The sequence below is a fragment of the Phyllostomus discolor genome, chromosome 2 (assembly GCF_004126475.2).
Source record: "Phyllostomus discolor isolate MPI-MPIP mPhyDis1 chromosome 2, mPhyDis1.pri.v3, whole genome shotgun sequence".
NCBI classification, from domain to species: Eukaryota; Metazoa; Chordata; class Mammalia; order Chiroptera; family Phyllostomidae; genus Phyllostomus; species Phyllostomus discolor.
In genome coordinates, this window is record NC_040904.2 from 43,536,422 (window position 1) to 43,555,041 (window position 18,620).

The 18,620-nt window shown below is 43.7% G+C and overlaps 1 protein-coding gene across 2 annotated transcripts in view; it reads right to left on the reverse strand.

Moving 5' to 3' along the window:
• Positions 1-18,620, reverse strand: part of MCF2L2 (MCF.2 cell line derived transforming sequence-like 2) — a 210,982-nt gene that overhangs the window by 93,797 nt on the left and 98,565 nt on the right. For both annotated transcript variants that reach the window (XM_036017746.1, XM_036017745.1), the window contains exon 15: positions 4,425-4,510. In XM_036017746.1, coding sequence (XP_035873639.1) covers positions 4,425-4,510 — 86 coding nt within the window. The remainder of the gene's footprint in view (positions 1-4,424; positions 4,511-18,620) is intronic.

Here is an 18,620-nt window from a genome sequence, read left to right on the forward strand (position 1 = left end):
TAAAGGAAAAAGATGCACAAGTCCAGGATGTGCAGAAAATCCTAAACAAGATGAAGCCAAGGAGACCTACACCTAGACACATTATAATTAAAATGGCAAAGATTAAGGACAAAGAAAGAATCTTAAAAACCATAAGAGAAAGACAGTGCCCTACATGGGAGGTCTCACAAGACTGTCAGCTAATTTCTCAACAAAAAACAGTTCAGGCCATAGGGACTGGCATGAAATATTCAAAGTGACGAAAAGCAAGGACCTACAACCAATACCCCTTTACCCACTAGGGCTATCATTTAAAATTGAAAGAGAACTAAAGAGCTTCCTAGATACGAAAAAGGTAGTTTCTTACCAACAAACAAGTATTATAAGAAATGTTGAAGGGTCAAGAAGAAGAAGAAGAAAAAAAACAGAGGGACATAGTTAGAAGAATAAAATGGCATTAAATGCATACCTATCAATAATCACTTTAAATGTAAATGGCTTAAATGTTCTAATCAAAAGCCAAATGGTAGTTGAATGGGTAAGAAAACAAGACCCATATATGTGCTGTCTACAAAAGACTCAGCTCAGAATAAAAGACACACACAAACTAAAGTAAAGAGATGAAAAAATATATTTCATATAAGTAGAAAGAAGGAAAAAGCTGGGGTAGCAATACTTACATCTGACTAAACAGACTTTAAAACAAAGGTTCTGTTAAGAGATAAAGAAGGACACTACGTAATAAAAAGGGAGCATTCCAGTAAGAGGATATAACCCTTGTAACCATTTATGGATCCAGCATAGGAGCACCTAAGTATGTAAAGCAAATCTTGATGGACATGAAGAGGCTGACAGAAATACAGTCATAGTAGGCGCTTTAACACCTTTTTGAAATCAAAGGATAGATCTTACAGACAGAAAATCACCAAGGAAAGGGTGGCCTTAAATGACACACTGGATCAGATGGATTTAGTTGGTATCTTCAGAGCATTTCACTCCAAAGCTGCAAAATATACAATCTTTTCAAGTGCACATGGAACATTTTCTAGGATAGACCACATGTTAGGACACAAAACAATTCTCAATAAATTTAAGAAAATTGATATCATATCAAGCATCTTCTCTAACCATAGAAGTATGAAACTCAAAATCAACCACAAGAAAAAAAGTGAAAAACACAAAAGACATGGAGGCTACATCATATGTTACTAAACAATGAATGGGTTAACAACTAGAGCAAGGAAGAAATCGAAAGATACATAAAAACAAATGAAAATGAGAACACAACAACCGAAAATCCTTAGGACAAGGGGAAAGCAGTCCTAGGAGAAATTCATAGCATTACTCACCTACCTCAAGAAACAAGAAAAATATCAAATAAACAACCTAAACTTACACATAAAGGAACTTGAAAAAGAACAAGAAACAAAGCCCAGAGTGAGTAGAAGGAAGAATATAATAAAGATTAGAACACAAATCAATGAAATAGAATCTAAAAAACAATACAAAAGATCGATGAAACCAAGAGTGAAAAGATAAACAAGATTGACAAACCTTTAAGTAGACTCATCAAGAAAAAAAGAGAGAGGACTTAAATAAATAAAATCAGAGAAGAAAGAGGAGAAGAAAATATTATATACAACAATATGCAAAAAAGAGAGAACAATGTAGATGAACTGGATAAATTCCTAGAAACATACAATTTTCCAAAACTGAATCAGGAAGAATCAGAGAATCTGAATAGACAGGTTACAGCTAGTGAAATAGAAGCAGTAATAAAAAAAAAACTTCCAACAAACAAAAGTCCTAGGCAGGTGGCCTTAACAGGTGAATGTTAGCAAACATTCAAAGAAGAAATAACATTTATCCTTCTCAAACTATTCCAAAAGTTTCAGGAAGACAGAAGGCTTCCAAGCTTTTTTTTGTCACGGACAATAGTGTGGTGATTGACAGAGGGAGAGGGTCGGGGTAGTGGAGGTGGGATTATGGGAGATCAGTGTTGAGCTCTGGAGACTGGACTTGGGGTGGTGAACACACAATACATCGTACAGATGATGTGTTGTGGAACTGTGCACCTGAAATCTGTATAATTTTCTTAACCAGTGTCACCCCAATAAATTCAATAAAAAGGAAAAAAGAGCCCTAATGGACACCATCTAATATAATATTTTACCTATATTACTTGAAAGTTTATAATTTATTTGAGAAAATCTGAATGCTTACCATATGCCATGCATATTGGATTTACCAACTCTAACCTCGAATTATTTGTGTTATGCATTAAAACTCAAATATTTAAAATCAAAAGTGAATAAGGAAATATAAACTGTTGCAGCAAAGATTCGTGATTTTAAGGTATTCAAAGCTGGTGGTAGAACAAAAACAGTAGTCTTATAAAGTCTATTATTAGCATAGGTAGCTAGATATTAATAAAGAAAGGAAGGAAGCAAAGGAAGTCAATGCTAAGCCTAGTCAACTAAGAAGCATATCCTGCTTAACCAGAAAGCTACAGCTTCACACACCCCAGGGGAACAGCAGCATTGCCCACCAAGAGGATGAACACCTCTCTCCTCCCCTATGTAGGCAACAGCCCGCCAGATTGTCGGTGGGGTGGTCGGGTTGTCGGGTGGTCGTGTTACCGAGGTGTTGGCAGTCAGGGGTCGTGAGCACATGCGCACTGCTAGTCAGTGGCCCCCGGGGAGGTGCCTCTGTGAGGCTCGCACAGCAGGAAAACGGCAATCATAGAGGCCTGCCTGTCTAGCTTGAGAAAAGGATTGGACCGGATACAAGAAACAGAACCCTGAATGAAGATCTGGGAAAACAGATTGGTTAGTGGGTAAGGCCAGTGAGCCCATGAAAGCTTGGGGAGTTGATTGGTTAGTTAAAGAAGCGCCTGGTCCTTCCGAAGCCCAAGATGATATAACCTGAGCATAAAGAAGACAAAGGCCCCTCTTTCTCTCTCTACCTTCCCCCCAACCGTCCCGCGCCCCCCATAACGCATGTTCCTCCCGTTCATTGGTTCCCGAATCATGCGTCTCAGGCGGGGAACAGACTAAGCTAGCCGGATTGGGACAGGGATGTGGACTGAATCAATGGCACAAAGTATGTGCACACTGGCCCTATTTCTGGGCCTGAGGAAGGCAAGATTGGACTTCTTTCAGAGCATGACAGGCGTAGATAAGATTTGGGAACCTGGGGGCAGCCTTCTATTTTCACCTAAATAAATCTTAACCACCAGACCTCATGTTCCCTTGTGGGTCGGGCAAAGTGCTTTTCTGGCAACACCACAAGGACCCCACTTCCACTGGCAACACCATCTTTGCCTTAGTCCACTAGCTACTTTTGCCTTTTCTCGACCTTCTTTTGCAAGAATCATAAAGGTATTTTTGTTTCATTAAATACCGTAACTTTTCCTTTGTATCTCTCATTAGAAATATGATTTAATGATCTGCAAATTCATGTAATAATTCACCAACTAACTTAAAGGACCATTTAACCAAGACTTTTATGATGATAAGACTAGTAAAAGACCTGTAATTCCAAAAGTAAAATTACAATGATAAAAGTAGGTTGGGTTGCAGTAACAAAAGTCCCAAAAGATAAACCAGCAACTCGAGAAAAACAACAGAACACCTTGCCAAGCACTGCTTTTCAGAGACAACCCAATTAAACACACTTTCAGATATGCTGCATTTGGCCATTTATGATAGCTCAAAGACACATTACACTCAATAAGGGTCTACATGCTTCTTGACACCTTAAAGTGAAAGACTATAAAGTAGTGTAATTAAACTGACATTGGCTTTCATGAAGGAGCAAGTTCCTGAAGGTGTTTATTCATTGATGGAACAGGCATTTTTTAGAGGCCTGCGAAGAGCTGAGCATGATAGACCCCGGGGTTAAAATGACTCCTACATCAGTAAGTCAAATGGTGTGAGTGTGAACGATGTGATGCGGGTTCTAAATATGGAGCAGCTTTATTTTAAATGAGTTTTTCTCTTCTGCTTTTGGTCTTTACCACTGAACTGCAGGGCATTCACATGCATTGTAAACACCTTCCTGTAGGCCAAAAATAGTATTAAATTTGTATAAACTGGGTCTTCTGGGAACCTATTGCCATTAAATGCTTTTAAACCCACGATTCAATTAACATCAACAATAGTTTACATTTTCTCTTTTCTTGATAATTCATTTTTTTAAACACTGGGTGTCTTTGGAAACTTGGTTTATAAGAGGTCATTTTCAGTTCTTGCTTGTTGCTTTTACGAGATCCATGAGTTTTGTTCTCAGGTATATAAATGAACATTGAGTACATAGAATAAATATGTGATTTTACCTGGGCAAGACAGGTGATGAGATTTAAAGCAGAGGATACTCCACCTGCACCCCACCACCACCACCGCAAGGAGTTAAAATGACTTCTGCAAAGGAATCTGCAACCTCACCTGCTGGGGGAAAGATTTTCAGGACCGTCGAGCTGCTCCAGCTCAGGCTTCTCCCCATTGTGACTGCCTTCAAGTATTTCTTCATTCTAAAGTGAAAGAAATGTTCGTAAGACAGCCTATTTTATTTGTGCGGGGGGACTCTAAATCTATCTTCTTCCCCCGAAATTTCTTTGTTTGGTATTGTTTGTTTTTAATTCTCCAGTTGAGCTGCAGTTATCCAGTTTCTCAATTTTTTTCCTCCCTGGGTTTTCCCCAACCACTCTGTGGATCTGTTATTGCTGGCCCTCCCAGCTTCCTTTAAGGAGCAGCAAAAAATGGGTATTCTCTTTGCCTAATGATGGGCTATTAACATTGTTCTCCTCCCTCTTTCCTGATGATTCACAAGAGAGATTCAGAGTGTGAGCTAAAAGATAAAGAGATCATTTGACAAAATATCTCCTTTTTTTTCCCCTCTTCTGGGTAGAAATCAAGATCTGGAGAAGTCGCTTCCTGCCCGAGGCTAAAGGCGGAGGTGTCGTAAGTCTGGTGTCTGCTTTCACAGGCTTGTCATCCTCTGTCTGTTGTGTCACAATACTTCCTAGAGCAGCTGGTTCCTTAGGAAGTGCAAAGTGGCCACCAGTTCAGGCTCAGAGCCAGCTGGTGGTCTGAAGCCCTGGTCCAGGACATGCCAGCTCTGAGACCTTGGTCATGCTCCCTGATCCTCTCTGCCTTGATTTCCTCCCTTTGAACATGGACCTCTTGCCACTCTCTACTACAGTGGCTCTTTTTCAGAACAATACTAGACAGTTAATTCTCAAAAGGAGGCAAGACTCCCTCTCAGTTTGCTCTCAAGAAAATATCATTTTAACAAGAAAGTGAATTTGTATAACATTGATAGTAAAGAGAGTATGATAAAAGTATTAAAATAATGAACAAGTAGATAACTAGCCAGGATTTGAGTTCTTCCAGCTTTCCAGGTTCTGTTTAAATGAGTTATTTTACATTCTCACAAAAGGGAGGATAGATTTAGAAAGGGCCCTCTTGCAAAAGTATTATTAAGGAAAATCGAATAAATAAACATAAAGATTTCTTGTAAATTAGAGCTGGAAGTTGAAGAATGAGTTTTCCCGAGACTGAGACTGCGGAACTGATGGGAAAGTCTTGCAGAAGACAGTCCTCTCCCAAAAGCAGTCAAAGTAAAGTTTCTTTATTATCCATAATGCCAGCCACAGGGACCACAATTAAAAAAATATTCAGTGGCCAAAAGAAAATCATGGTTCTTCTTGTCCTTTTCATAGATGTCTTCCTGAATCTGGTATCGTTTCCAGAATTCAAGCTAACAGATAAAGGAGTATTTGGGACACTAACTTTGCTAATTCAGCTCTAAAATACAAGGGAATCTTACATTCCAACATTCCAAGTTTATTTTTTTCTTTTAAAATAAGATATCATTTCAGAATCTGAATTTTTAGTTACCTCTATTACATATATTTGAGCAGAGACATTGTACATATATATATATTTCATATACATATGAAATATATATATGTGTATATATATGTATATATAAAATTTCATTCTCACTTGGGGACATGTTTCTATTGATTTTGAGAGAGAGAGAGAGAGAGAGAGAGGGAGGGAGAGAAACATCGATGTGAGAGAGAAACATTGGTGCATCCTGTATGCACCAACCAGAGATCAAACCCTCAACTTAGGCATGTGCCCTGATCAGGAATTGAACCAGCAACCTTTTGGTGCATGCAATGATGCTCTAACCAACGGAGCCACATGGCCAGGGATAGAATATCTTTTTTATTTGAATTAATATGCAGAAGTAAATGCCAGTCCCTGGACTCCAACCAATCTAGTTATTTTCACCACACTACAAAGACAGCTCTTTGTTCACGTTCTAGATAATGTTGAACCAATTACTACAGCAGTTAATGTTACAGTGCATCCTTTTCCAGTTCCTCCTCTGTGACATTATTGTCCCCTAAGCCCCCATGGACTTTGAACCCCAGTCTTATCCATCTTTGGATTCTAAATACAGAGTCATACAGATTAGCCACCGTTATTAACGAGACTCCCCCTCACTGTGGAACTTGCTACTGCTGACAAAGTGAGTTGTGCTCTTTCCAGCTCTATTTATCTCTTGTCACTGTGGTAGATTGTAGAAGCTCTTATTTCATGACAACCTAGTGACGGAAAAATAATGATGACTCAAGGTGTAGGTGTGGACTTTGTCATCTTTTACACTGAACGATGACTCTAACTCACAGACCTTGTCATGCGTGGGATGCCCTCCAGGACTTCCTGAAGTGCCTGGGCACGGACTTGGTTGTGGCAACCTGTGTTCCTGTGGCCACACATCAGACAGTTGCTGTCAGGGTAGGGGGGTGTCCTCTGCCAACCATTTGATGGAATGCAACACAGGTGTGACCGAGACGCCGTGGGAAGAATCCATGGCAGATCTGAGGGCTGCTTTAATAAAAACCTGCAGTGAAGTGGTTAATTGCAGGCATACCTCCGAGATATTGCAGGTTTGGTTCCAGACCACAGCAATACAGCAAGCATCACAATAAAGCAAGTCACAGTCTTTTTGCTGGTGAAGTGTCTTGCCTTCAAACTTTTTTTAAAAAACAGAACATCTGTGAAGCACAATAAAATGAAGTGTGCCTATGTAAGGTTTTGCTAAGGTTTACTCAGGTTGGTTGTGTCTTAGTGCAGTGGCTTTCAAATACCCACAGGAAAAACATTTACATTATAACACACACACACACACACACACACACATTTAGTGGTTTATAATAAAAAATATGTATATTGTACTTTGGTTTTGCCCCATTTCTGGCACAGAGCTCCTAAAACCCTTGGAACTTCCTAAGTCACAGGTGGCAAACACAAGGCCCAAGGCCAAATCCGGCCCTCCACCTTGTATCAGCCTGGCATCTTGTTACCCGGCGACAGCACTGAGCTCCTTCCCCCTAGTTAAGGAGGAGTTACAAGTATACAGTCCTAAAGTTACATTTGGCCCTTTAAAGGTAACTGCCTCCCTCCCCCTCTCCCTAAAAATGAATAAATAAATAAATAAATAATATTTTTAAAAAAACTGCGGTTGCTGAACCAAGTTCGGGTCTGACTCCTCTGGTCTAACACCAGTTGCTGATTCACCATCAACACTAGGAAAGCAATTTCACTTCCAACTCTTTTAAAGTGATGGTACCTGATAATTTAAGATGAAAGCAATTATTCTTTATATTATGATACGTCTTTAAAGGGAAAGCAATCGGACCTCACTTTGAGAAAAGGTGAGGCACGTGAGGGGCTGAAACCTTTACAGGGTGAAGGAGCGACCACTCTAAGAAGGGCTGAAGGTTAAGCGTTTCTGGCACTGTGAATGACGAAACCCTGAGAACATAAATGAAGCGGTGCGACAAGGAAGAATCCCTGAGAAGTTACAGAATGGTGGGGTGCAGGCGAGGATAGTGGGAAGAAAGGAAGGCGAACCTCTCGGTAGGACGGTCCCCTCGGGCCTCAGCCCGGGGCGGAGGCGGTCCTCAGCCTGGGGAGGCTGGTCTGCCTTGCCCTCTCCACTGCTGGGGCAAAGGTCCCTTATTTATTTTTTTACTTTTGAGATTTCGTGGGTTCCGATGTGAAGATAAGAACTTCTGAAAAGCAAGAACCACTTCGAGAATCTCTCCTGGAAGCAGACCCCGGGATGGAACACTGACTGGTCTGCCCTTGGCTCCGTCTCACTCGCTGGCCCTTTCCGGCCCTTTCCGGCACTTTCCGTTGCCTGCTCTTCACGGAGGCACCTGAAGAGGCCGCCGCCTGGGTTCCTTTGGAAAATAAGGCAGCCTCTTTTTATGTGCGTGTGTATGTATCGGCAGCCCCCTTTAAAAGCGGCAGGCACACATTTGGAGGGTAAAGGGGCTGCCAGGCACTTATTCTCCACGCACTGCTGTGAGCCAGCTCGTTCAGATTCTCTCCTGCCTCCAGTCTAGACCAGCTGCACCGGGTGGAGGACTTGGAAAAGGAAAGGAGAGGAGAGGAACGCTTTAGAACATTCTGTTGACCGAAGCCCTTTGGAGAAGAAGGGCAGGCTTAAGGAGACAGGCCTGAGTGGTTCTGAGGCTTTGCGGAAATGGGAAGTGATCAGAGAAAGACAGGGGAATGCGTCCTACATGCAAACTTTTACTGCTTCAAAATTTCCCCAGGGTCTCTTTGACCTACAATTTAGAGTTTCCCAGCTAGCATTATTGGTAATTAGTTTAATGTTTTTTTTAACCAGTTAAACGGTTTTTTATAGGCTGGATGAATATTCTAAACACTATAATTTTTGGTTTTGGGGAAAATAACTTCTTAAAAAACTACAAACATTGCAACATTGTTTCAACAAAGATTCTCAAGCCTGTAGTTCTGAATAAGTTCTCAAAAGTGAGGAACACATCACAAGATATCTTTCTCTCACTCCCAAACCAAGAAATGTGAAGGAAACAATTGTATTAGAACATTAAAAGAAGTTCCCCATACATTGTGAATTTTCTCAGGCTGTTTGATTTGATGTGATTTTAACCCCAATGCATATCAGTGTAACCTAGTTTTGACATGTCTGTAAATTTAAATGCTTAAACAAAATCACAAATTTGAAAAGTGCTTTACCAGACTAATCTTCGGTCTCTAATGTAATTCACAAATAATTTCCACATAACCTCAATGCCAGTGGGCTGGCGCTCACTCCTGTGGGGAGGGGCACAGCCTCTGGGCAGAGTTAGCTCCGCTATCAGAAAGAGAGGGTGCTCGTTGCTGTCACAGATCTATAAAACTCAACAAACGCTGGACCCGGCCTCGCTTTCTACAGTTCTTCCTGAGTGCTCCATGTTGGCCAACAAATTCATCCAATGAGGAATCCAAGATGAAAACCTCAAAGATATTTTCAACACCTTCCTTTCCTTCCTGATTAAATCTCTCCCCTTTTCTCCTCTGCCTCGATCTACTTCATTCATCAAACTTTGTCTGGCAGTCTAGTATATTCCAGGCACTTGGGAGAGTATCTGAATTAACGGGTGTGAACCTTGCCCATCTCCATTTTCGACACTGCCATTAGGAGGTTCTTGACACTCACCTAGACTGTGACAACGGTGGGCAGCTGGTCAGTCTGCCTACCTCCACCTAATCTGCTCTTCGCTGTCTTCCCAGAGCTGTCTTTCTAGTACACAGGCGCCCTCCCCGGCAACAACCGGCAGCCAACACCTTCGGCGGCAGCCTGTCTTTAGTGGATCTTCCTTCCTCGTTTCTGGAAACCACTCCCAAAAGAGCCTGTGCTCCTTCAGGCATCTGAGACTTTATGTCCTTCCCCTTCCTGGAAGGAATGTCCTCCTTTGTCTTATCCACTTCTCACGGCTGTATTTATTCTTTAAGGTTAAGTTCAAATGTCACCTCCTGAAAGCATTACAAATATAGTAATTATGCGCTGCCCTTTAATGTGTTACATTGCTTTTTCCTGAGGTATGTCATTTTGCTTTATAATATAATTTTTGGAAATATGTTGTTTCCCCCATGAAACGTGTAAGCTTTCTGAGTTTAGGCCCCATGTTAGAGTTATTTCCATATGACCCAGAGCACTGCTCTGTTATATAGTAAACTGAGCCAAATAAGCTACCTAAAATGGGCCTATGAAATATTTCAGTCACGTCAACTTTTTACTGGTCAAAGAGCAAATTCAACAGTGGTCTTACTATTATTTTCTCTTTTTAACTCCCACAGTAAAAACACATTCTCATAGATTAATATAATCACACCCTCATGCCTCTGAATTTTGGATTCTCTCTTAGCTTAAGAGATTCGTATCCACCTTAATGAGTTCACCTTTATTCCAAGTCCTTATGGCCAATGAATACAGCTTCTAGGCCAATGTGACTGAAGTGTCCCACCTGCATTCTTGCCACCAAACATGCAAGTTAAAAGTTCGGGTTCCTGACCCTGCCCCAGACCTTCTGAATCAGAATCTCTGATGATGGGGTCTGAGAGTCTGCCTTCTCAGTAACCTTCTCAGGGCTGCAGACCTAGGAAAGTTTGAAAAACTTCATTCTAGAAATTCTTCAGAGAGCTGGCCTCAAGAATTTGGTGGGTTCTCTGAATCTCTTATTAGCTCTAAGAATGACTAGACTTCAAACATCACAGGAGGCGAACACAGCAACTACTTAAGTTCATACCGTTCTGCTCTTGAGAACTAGGAAGGTAAATGAAAGCTGGTGGGATTCAAAGGAATGAGAAGGCAGGGAAGGCACCTGGCCCTAATCTGTTGTTGTCTGGCCAAGAAGTACACAGATGAGATTAGGAAAAGCTATTCAATTTAAGACCTGAATCTGACCTTCCTTCAGCTCCTTTTTGATGCAGACACCGGCCCGCAGTGTCCGCATCATTATGGATGAAATGAGACATTCACACGGACTACCAGGTCTGGTGGAGGAAAAGGGACGGCATGGCTTTTCTCTCAAGGGGAGCAAAAGCCGCAGCCTCCGCCATGACAGGCCTTTATTTCTACCTCTCGGCACATTACATTGTGGTCCTCATTTACTATATACCGGTTCGCTTTAGGTGCATAGTACAATTTTACAGGAAACAAAGGAGCCAATGCTGATAATCACATCACAGAAGAGGGATATTTGCAAATGAAAAGGCAAAAGTGGTTGAACCGGTTATACTCATCCTTGGAAGGTTTAGCATGGATTTTAAGAAGTTGCTTTGCAGTAAATGTCCTCAATTCAGGGTGAGGGAGTTTTAGCAAAAAAGCAAGACTCATAGTGGCCTAGGCATATTGCAGGCCTGATTCCCCATGAGAGAACCTATCCGTGGGCATGGGTCCTTTGCATCTCCCAGTGGGAGCTGGGCCCACACCATGCAGAGCAGCCTCCTACACCTTTTCATCATTTACACAGAACATTCTATCTATAAACACTGGACTACATGGGAGACTAAAATTACTGAGAATCTGCTCAGTGTCAGATTCTGGGTACCACAGTACCACACTGGGTACTTCCCATACACTTCTCCTTTAAGAAACCACCTGTGAGCTCACGTTTTAAAATCCCATTTTGCAGAAGAGAAAATTTAGGAGAGATTAAGCCAACAGCTAGATCAGTAGATCAAGTAAGTAATCAGGTAGATGCGTTAAGTTAGATAAGTAAACTGCTGTTAAGTAAATGGCTACTTTCAAATCCCAGTGTCGCTGTTTACTAGTTGTATGGCCCTTGGAGAAACTCACTTCACTTCTCAGAGGCTCACCAGTGTCAGGGATAAAACAAGGGGCGCTCCTCATCTTCCTCACGCTTGCGATAAATTCAGGTCCCTGCAGCACCCAGCACAATGCCTGGCCCTCGGTCAGTGCTGTGGCAACCATTCCTTCACCTCTCTGGTCCCTTCCAACCTGACTTTTTTTGTTTCTGTAAATTTTTATGAAGGAGCCTGCTTGCTCACAGCCGGTAGCTCTTCCTTCATCCTGAGGGTTCGTTCAGGAAAAAGGAATTCTCATCAGCCCCTGGCTCCTTTCCAGCTCCGCGGAGGCTGTGATGCGAGCAGCCCCCATGAGTCATGCTCTCAGCTTCCAGCTGGCAACAGGAAGGGCAGGAAGTACCCAGCACCACTGCCAGCAACCAGAGCGAGTCTCCCCACCGCTGGGCTTCCCCAGACCGGTCAGCCCGCCCGGGGAAGGCCCCAGAGTCTCAGCCACATTGTCACGTTTCGTCTGCTAAGTCCCACACAACGAGGATCACCCTGTGGGGATACGGAACACATTTGATGGAAATGAGTTCTCTGACGATGATAAAAACCTATCTTGATTTCTGTTGCAGGTAGTAAGTGGTTTTCCTTCATAGCTTTCCTTTTTTACTCTGAGCATTTAGTGTGGAGGACAAGGAGAGGCATTTATCACGATGTTGGGATTTGCTCTCATGGACTGGTTGTAGTTTCATTTCATCTTTGAGTTCCAGGCCAAAAGCCAAAAAGATGTCAGAATTATCAGCTGGAGTCTGAGGCATGTTCTCTCTGCCTGGGGCAGTGGCCACACCATACAAGCAGCAATGACTGTTCTTCATGTTAGTCAACTTCCTTGTCTTCCTCTTAATAACCTATGTGTTAGACAGGATGACGGTCTCCCGGTCTGGGCCAGTCTTACAAAATGCTGTTCTTGCTAAATGCTAAAACGTAGCACAGTATTTTGCAGACCAGTTATAAACAGGATGAGCCTGACAAGAACTCAACCAGGTAAGTGTAGCCAAGTGCAAAGAAGAAATCAACACATAATTGACTGAATAGTGTACATAAGCAATGGCCAAACCACCCTTCAGGGGAGACAGAGCTTTGCATATGAATCGCCCGTCTACTTGCTACAAGTACATAACACTACCTCGCAACAACCACTTTTTTGTTCTTGAATGGAGCACCCCAGCTGGTGAGCCCCTTTTGAGTTCATTGACAAATTGGCAGCTCAGATTGAACTCTCCTGAGTAACTTCTTCCCCGCCTGGTGTGGACGCTTGGTGAAGCAGTCAGCAGCAGCGGCAGCAGCTCACCAAGGGCTCGTCCGCTGTGTCTCCACTGGATGGACGATTTGTTCTATAGGAGGCTCCCGTTTGCTGCTGACCACTGGAATGGCTACCTGGCCTGCCTTGACAGCAAAGCAGAATGGCCACCTGAACCTATTTTGTTCAGCACTTTGGAAGGGAGTGGGCAGGTCAGCCCCTGTGGTCACTTTAATTAGTGGTCACTTTAATTAGTGTTTCTATTCCCGTTTTGGGTCTAGGGTTTTCGGAAAGGTAGTTTCAGCTCTGGAGGTGTTTGTTTCTGGTTGGCCAGGCAGGAACTGTCTCCAGGGCGTTGGATTCAGGGTGCAACCTAGGTCTCACTCTGGAGAGCTGAGGAATGCCTGCAGGACAAAACCAGACGTGCTCTATTGATGGTCCGTGGTCTGGTTGTCTAACTTTGGTCTTCTTTGTGCATTTGCCTTGTTCGTCTTACGTGTACATGTGAAACTCAGATTCACCCCTGAATGCCGCTCCTTCGGGTACATCCTTCAGAAGCGATAAAAAGAACTCTGTTTATTTGACTTAAAGAAATTAAACACGTGTATAAATTAGGAAATATAATAAATGTGTCAATGGTAGGACACTGCCTGTCATGTCCAAGGCAGCCTTGCTCCAGGCTGGGAGTCCATGGTGGGTCTGGGAGGCACTGATTTCTAAATGCAGCTTCTTTGCTTCCTTGGGTTTCAGCCCTCACTGACCACACATACGTCAGCTTCTCCCCTGCAACTCCCGCCTCGCGTCCATCCAAGGAGTGTACTTTCTGTGCACCCGCAGCTGGAATGGAAGCTATGACGGGAAACTGGGAGGGCACCCAGCAGTTCCCTCAGCAACAAGCAGGTGCCCATCAGATGGGTCACGCCACCTTCGCTGAGGGGGACTAGCAAGGGAGCACATGGCTTGCAGTGGAGGTGCTTTGGGATGAGCAAGACTGAGTGGCAAAGCTCTGGCTGTGGGACTTGGGGGCCAGCCTTTGGCTATCAGTGTAACAATACATGCTTGGAGCTACAGGGAAAGAATTACTGGTTTTCTCTGTGAGCTGTTTGAGTGAGACTCCCACAGCTTCTCTTCCCCTGAGGGATAAGGAAAAAGTTACATGCCACACCTCTTCAAAGGGTCTCATCGACAGAAATGTTCTATTAGCAGGTGTGATTTCAGAAATTTTACCAGAGGTGTGGGAACAGAGGCCAAATATCCTAGGAATATTGACAACTAAATAAATCTAAGACTGTCTGATTAGGGTGGTGCCAGAAAAGGAGAGAAAAGTCTGCTATAATTTAAAAATGTAGTTCGAGTCACTTCACTGGTCTTGCAAAGTGAAACAGGTAGAATCAACCACATGCATGTATTTTGAGTAGCAGAAGCCAAAAGGGTGGGGTTCCTAGTCACATGATATGGGAAGAAGGTGGAAATGACACGGGGAACGACCTGTTTTCGTTAAGAGTTTAGAGTGGTCTTAAGTGATGTACTGGTTCCCTGCCCACTCATCTGCAAGAACCGTTTTGAGATCGCTGACTCTGGGCAGGGCACAGCCATGCACTCCCTTGCATCAGAGCCTCGTCAAGTCCACAAGATGCCTCAGACCTCAGCTTCTTTTCTGAGCAGCCGCCCAGTAGCTCCCCCTCTCCTCCAGAGCTGTGTGTTAGCTGGGGGGTGGGACAGGTCGAGATGAGGGAGGTTGCTCTCCATATCCACAGGCAAGACAGGGTGCTTCTAAGCTGTGTTCCTCTTTGGGGCATGGCCCCCGCTTGGCCTGGGCATGGGCCCCTATGGCTTTGGGAGTCTGCTGACTGGCAGTGGGATGGGCAGACGTGGGCACCTGCCTGCTGTGGATGCAGCCAGGCAGAGCAGCCCAGTGTTTTGTCGCAGTCAGAGGCAGCCATGGAAGCTTAGGAACAGAACATCACTCTGCTGAGATGCGAGCTGGAAGAGAAACAGGTGCAGGGAGGCCGCACCGCCCAGAACCTTCCTTTTTGCAGACTGGGTCTGAATTGTGGCAGGTGAGCCAAGCTGTTAAACCAGGCATTCTGGCCCTGTCCTCTGCCTCCTATAATCCCTCCTGCCTGGGACAGGCTGGGAAAGGCTTGGGGAAGCCTTCTGTAGGAGTCCGGAAGCCAGAGGGTGGAGCCGAGGCCTATCACAGCAGCAGGTGGTGACTGCTAGTGTGGGTCTCTGGCCAGAGAGAAGAGGGGAGGAGCCCCTCACGGCATCACTGATTCTCCTTACTTCTCCTTCCTGTTTCATTATAGCCTGGGCCTGCCACTGTTTCATTTTCCATCTTGAGCTCCTAATGTTTCCAAACTGGGGCAAGGGGTGGAGGAGCCACCATCTGTGAAAGATGAAAACTGGGGGTTACATAGACCTCAGGTGATCTGCTCATCTCAAGGCCCATCCCAGTGCCCAGTGCTGGGTTTGGGGGATCAAGAGGTTGCAAGTAAGCGATGCTGTGTGCTCAGAAGGGCTTTAGTCTCTGAACTGCAGCTGTGTGGCTGGCGTACCCAGGGGTGGCGTCTAACAGGGTGTCTCAACACAGAGGGCCTTGGGCTGGGCCTGGACACTGTGGCTTCACGTGTTTGGCCTTTCCCTCCTCCTGTGTGCGTACGTGTGTACACTCACACCTGCAGAGTTTACGTTCCCCGGGGGTGCCTGCTGCCAACACAGGGGCTTTTCTGGGGTACACGGTCCCAAAAGAGCAGATGCACAGGGCCTTGTCAGGATCCCCTCCTTCCCCAGACCAAGGTGCAGCTCTTCACTCGGCCACACGACAAGCATCGCTGAGTTTGGGAAGCCATGGACACCGACTGGGTGTTGTGTAGAACTCATATCTCGCATCCCTTCCCCCTCTGGGGTTGCTGTGCTTCGTCCACTGAGCTTGTTCTTTCTGTGTAGTCACTTCCTGCCCAGATCCTACTTGTCCTTCAAAGTCCTGGACAGACCTGCCAGCTCAGTAAGGGATTCCTGAATAAAAATCATGGCTTGGTGTCCTGGATCGTATGAAAGAAGATTCAAATATGATAGCACCTGCTCGCCTCTCTCCCTGGCTGGCATCAATTCCAAGAGGCTTAGAGCTCTTTGTCCTTGAAGAGGCTGACTCTCTGGTCCACCTTCTCATTAGATCCCCACCAGAGTGTAAGTTTATGAGGGGTAGGTCCTCGATCCCCTGGATTTTTCCCCAGCTCCTGCCTCACTGCTTATGGCACACGTCTCCCATTAGAGTAACGCTGTCTTTACACACTCCTGTCCTCGGGAATCCCAGAACCTAGGGGACCCCAAGACTTTCACAAGTCAGGCAGCCAGAGAATTTCACTGCTAGATCTAAGACGTACCCTGCCCTTGTTCACCAGGAAGCTGGTACAGAAGTGTGACCCTCATCCCCATTCCTTCAACAAAGAGTAGTGAAAAATCTCATGGCGGAAATTGTTAGACAGGACAAAGGTCTCCAGGTCTGGGCCAGTCTTACAAAATGCTATTCTTGCTAAATATTAAGATGCAACATAGTATTTTGCAGACCAGCTGTAAACAGGATGAGCCTGACAAGAACTCAACCAGGTAAGTGCAGCCAACTGCAAAGAAGAAATCAACATGTAACTGACTAAATATGAATATAAGCAATGGCCAAACCACCCATCAGGGGAGACAGAGCTTTGCATGTGAATCCCCTGTCTCCTCTACTTGCTGCAAGTAAATAAAACTACTTTGCTACAACCATGTCTTGTTCTTCAATGAACACTCCAAGCTGCGAACCTCTTGGGTTCAGTAATATGTAGACCATGCCAACATGCATCTAAACCTTTTTTCTAACCTACCTTTTTCTTACTAGCTTTCTTACATGTTTTGAAATTGTGATTTCTGGTTATACTCTCCACCTTGGTAAATACTTTTGCATTTATTGGTCCTAAATTGATTCTTTAATCTAGAATTTGGGGATTTAATGCACAAATCCTCACTCTCCCTACTTATGCTGTTCATGGCTGTGTGGATTCTCTTCTGCTCACAATAGCCCTGGGCTTTAGAAGCAGAACTCGGAGCAGCTTCTGTTTGCCACACTGAGGAAGTTAGGCAGCTCTGTTCCTGCCCAGCTCCACCCCCACCTTGACTGTTAAGCGTTCCGTTCCGTGTGAAGCCCTTCATTAAATACAGAAACAAAGCAACCGTGAGAAAAAAAACAAAAGCCCAGAAAGATGACTACAATACAGACTTTTGTCTGCTTACCACTGCCTGTTCTGTTGGGGATCTGCCTAAGCGCAGAGGGACCTAGCAGCTTGGCAGGACGGGTTTGGAGTCTGAATTAAATAACAGCAGAAGGAAGACACCAAAAGTCTGGTTGTCAGAGCTTCTTGGATTCTGCTTAAGCCTTTGCTTCTACATTGTCTGTTTTTACCAGTATGTAAGATAGGAGTAAATAATCAATGTAGCTTATAAAAATATTTTTATTTTGCTTAATCCCTTCACCTTTGCCACCCAGTCCCCCTAACCCCTATGTTCTGACAGTTGTCAGTCTGTTCTATATATCTATGAATCTGGTTTTGGAGGGAGTTTTTTTTAGTTAGTTTATTTTGTTCATTAGGTTCCACGTATAGTGAAATCATATGGTGATTGTCTTTCTCTGACTGGTTTATTTCACCTAGCATTAAACTCTTCAAGTTCATTCATGATGTCGCAAAGGTTAAGATTTCCTTCTTTTTTTCCTTTCCTTTTTTTAAATCTTCACCTGAGGGCATTTTTTCATTGCTTTTAGAGAGAGAGGAGGGGAGAGAAACATTTAAGTGAGAGAGAAATATTAATTGGTTGCCTCCTGCACACGCCTGGACCAGGGATCGCAGGCACCAGACTGGGGAATCAAACGTGCAGCCTAGGCAAGCGCTCTGATCAGGAATCAAACCTGCAACCTTTCGGCTCTGGGACGAGGATCCAACCAAGTGAGCCACACCAGCAAGGGCAAGATTTCCTTTTTCTATGGCTGAGTAGTATTCTACTTTGTAAACATTACAGTTTTTTTATCCACTCATCCACTGACTGGCACCTGGGCTGTTTCCAAATTTTGGCTAACGTAAATAATGCTGCAACAAACAATGGTGCATATTTTTTCAAATTAGGTTTCAGGTTTTTTTGATATTCCCAGAAATGGAATTGCTGGGTCATAAGGCAATTCTTTTTTTTTAATTTTTTGGGGTAACTCCATACTGCTTTCCACAGTGGCTATACCAATCTGCATTCTCACCAAAAGTGCACGAGGGTTCCCTTTTCTTCACATCCTCGCCAGCACTTGTTGTTTAGTGATATATTGATGATAGCCATTCTGACAGGTGTGAAGTGATATCTCATGGTGATTTTAATGAGTATCTGTCTCATGATTAGTAATGATGAGCATCCTTTCATATATCTATTGGCCATCTGTATGTCCTCTTTGGAGAAGTGTCTATTCAGGTCTTTTGCCCATTTTTTAAATTGGATTGTCTGTTTTTTGGGTGTTATGTTGTATAACTTCTTTATAAATTTTGGATATTAACCCCTTATTAAAGGTATTACTGGCAAATATGTTCTCCCATTCAGTGGGTTGTCTTTTCATTTTTTTGAAGGTTTTCTTTGCTGTGCAAAACTTTTTAGTTTGATGTAGTCCCATTTATTTATTTTTT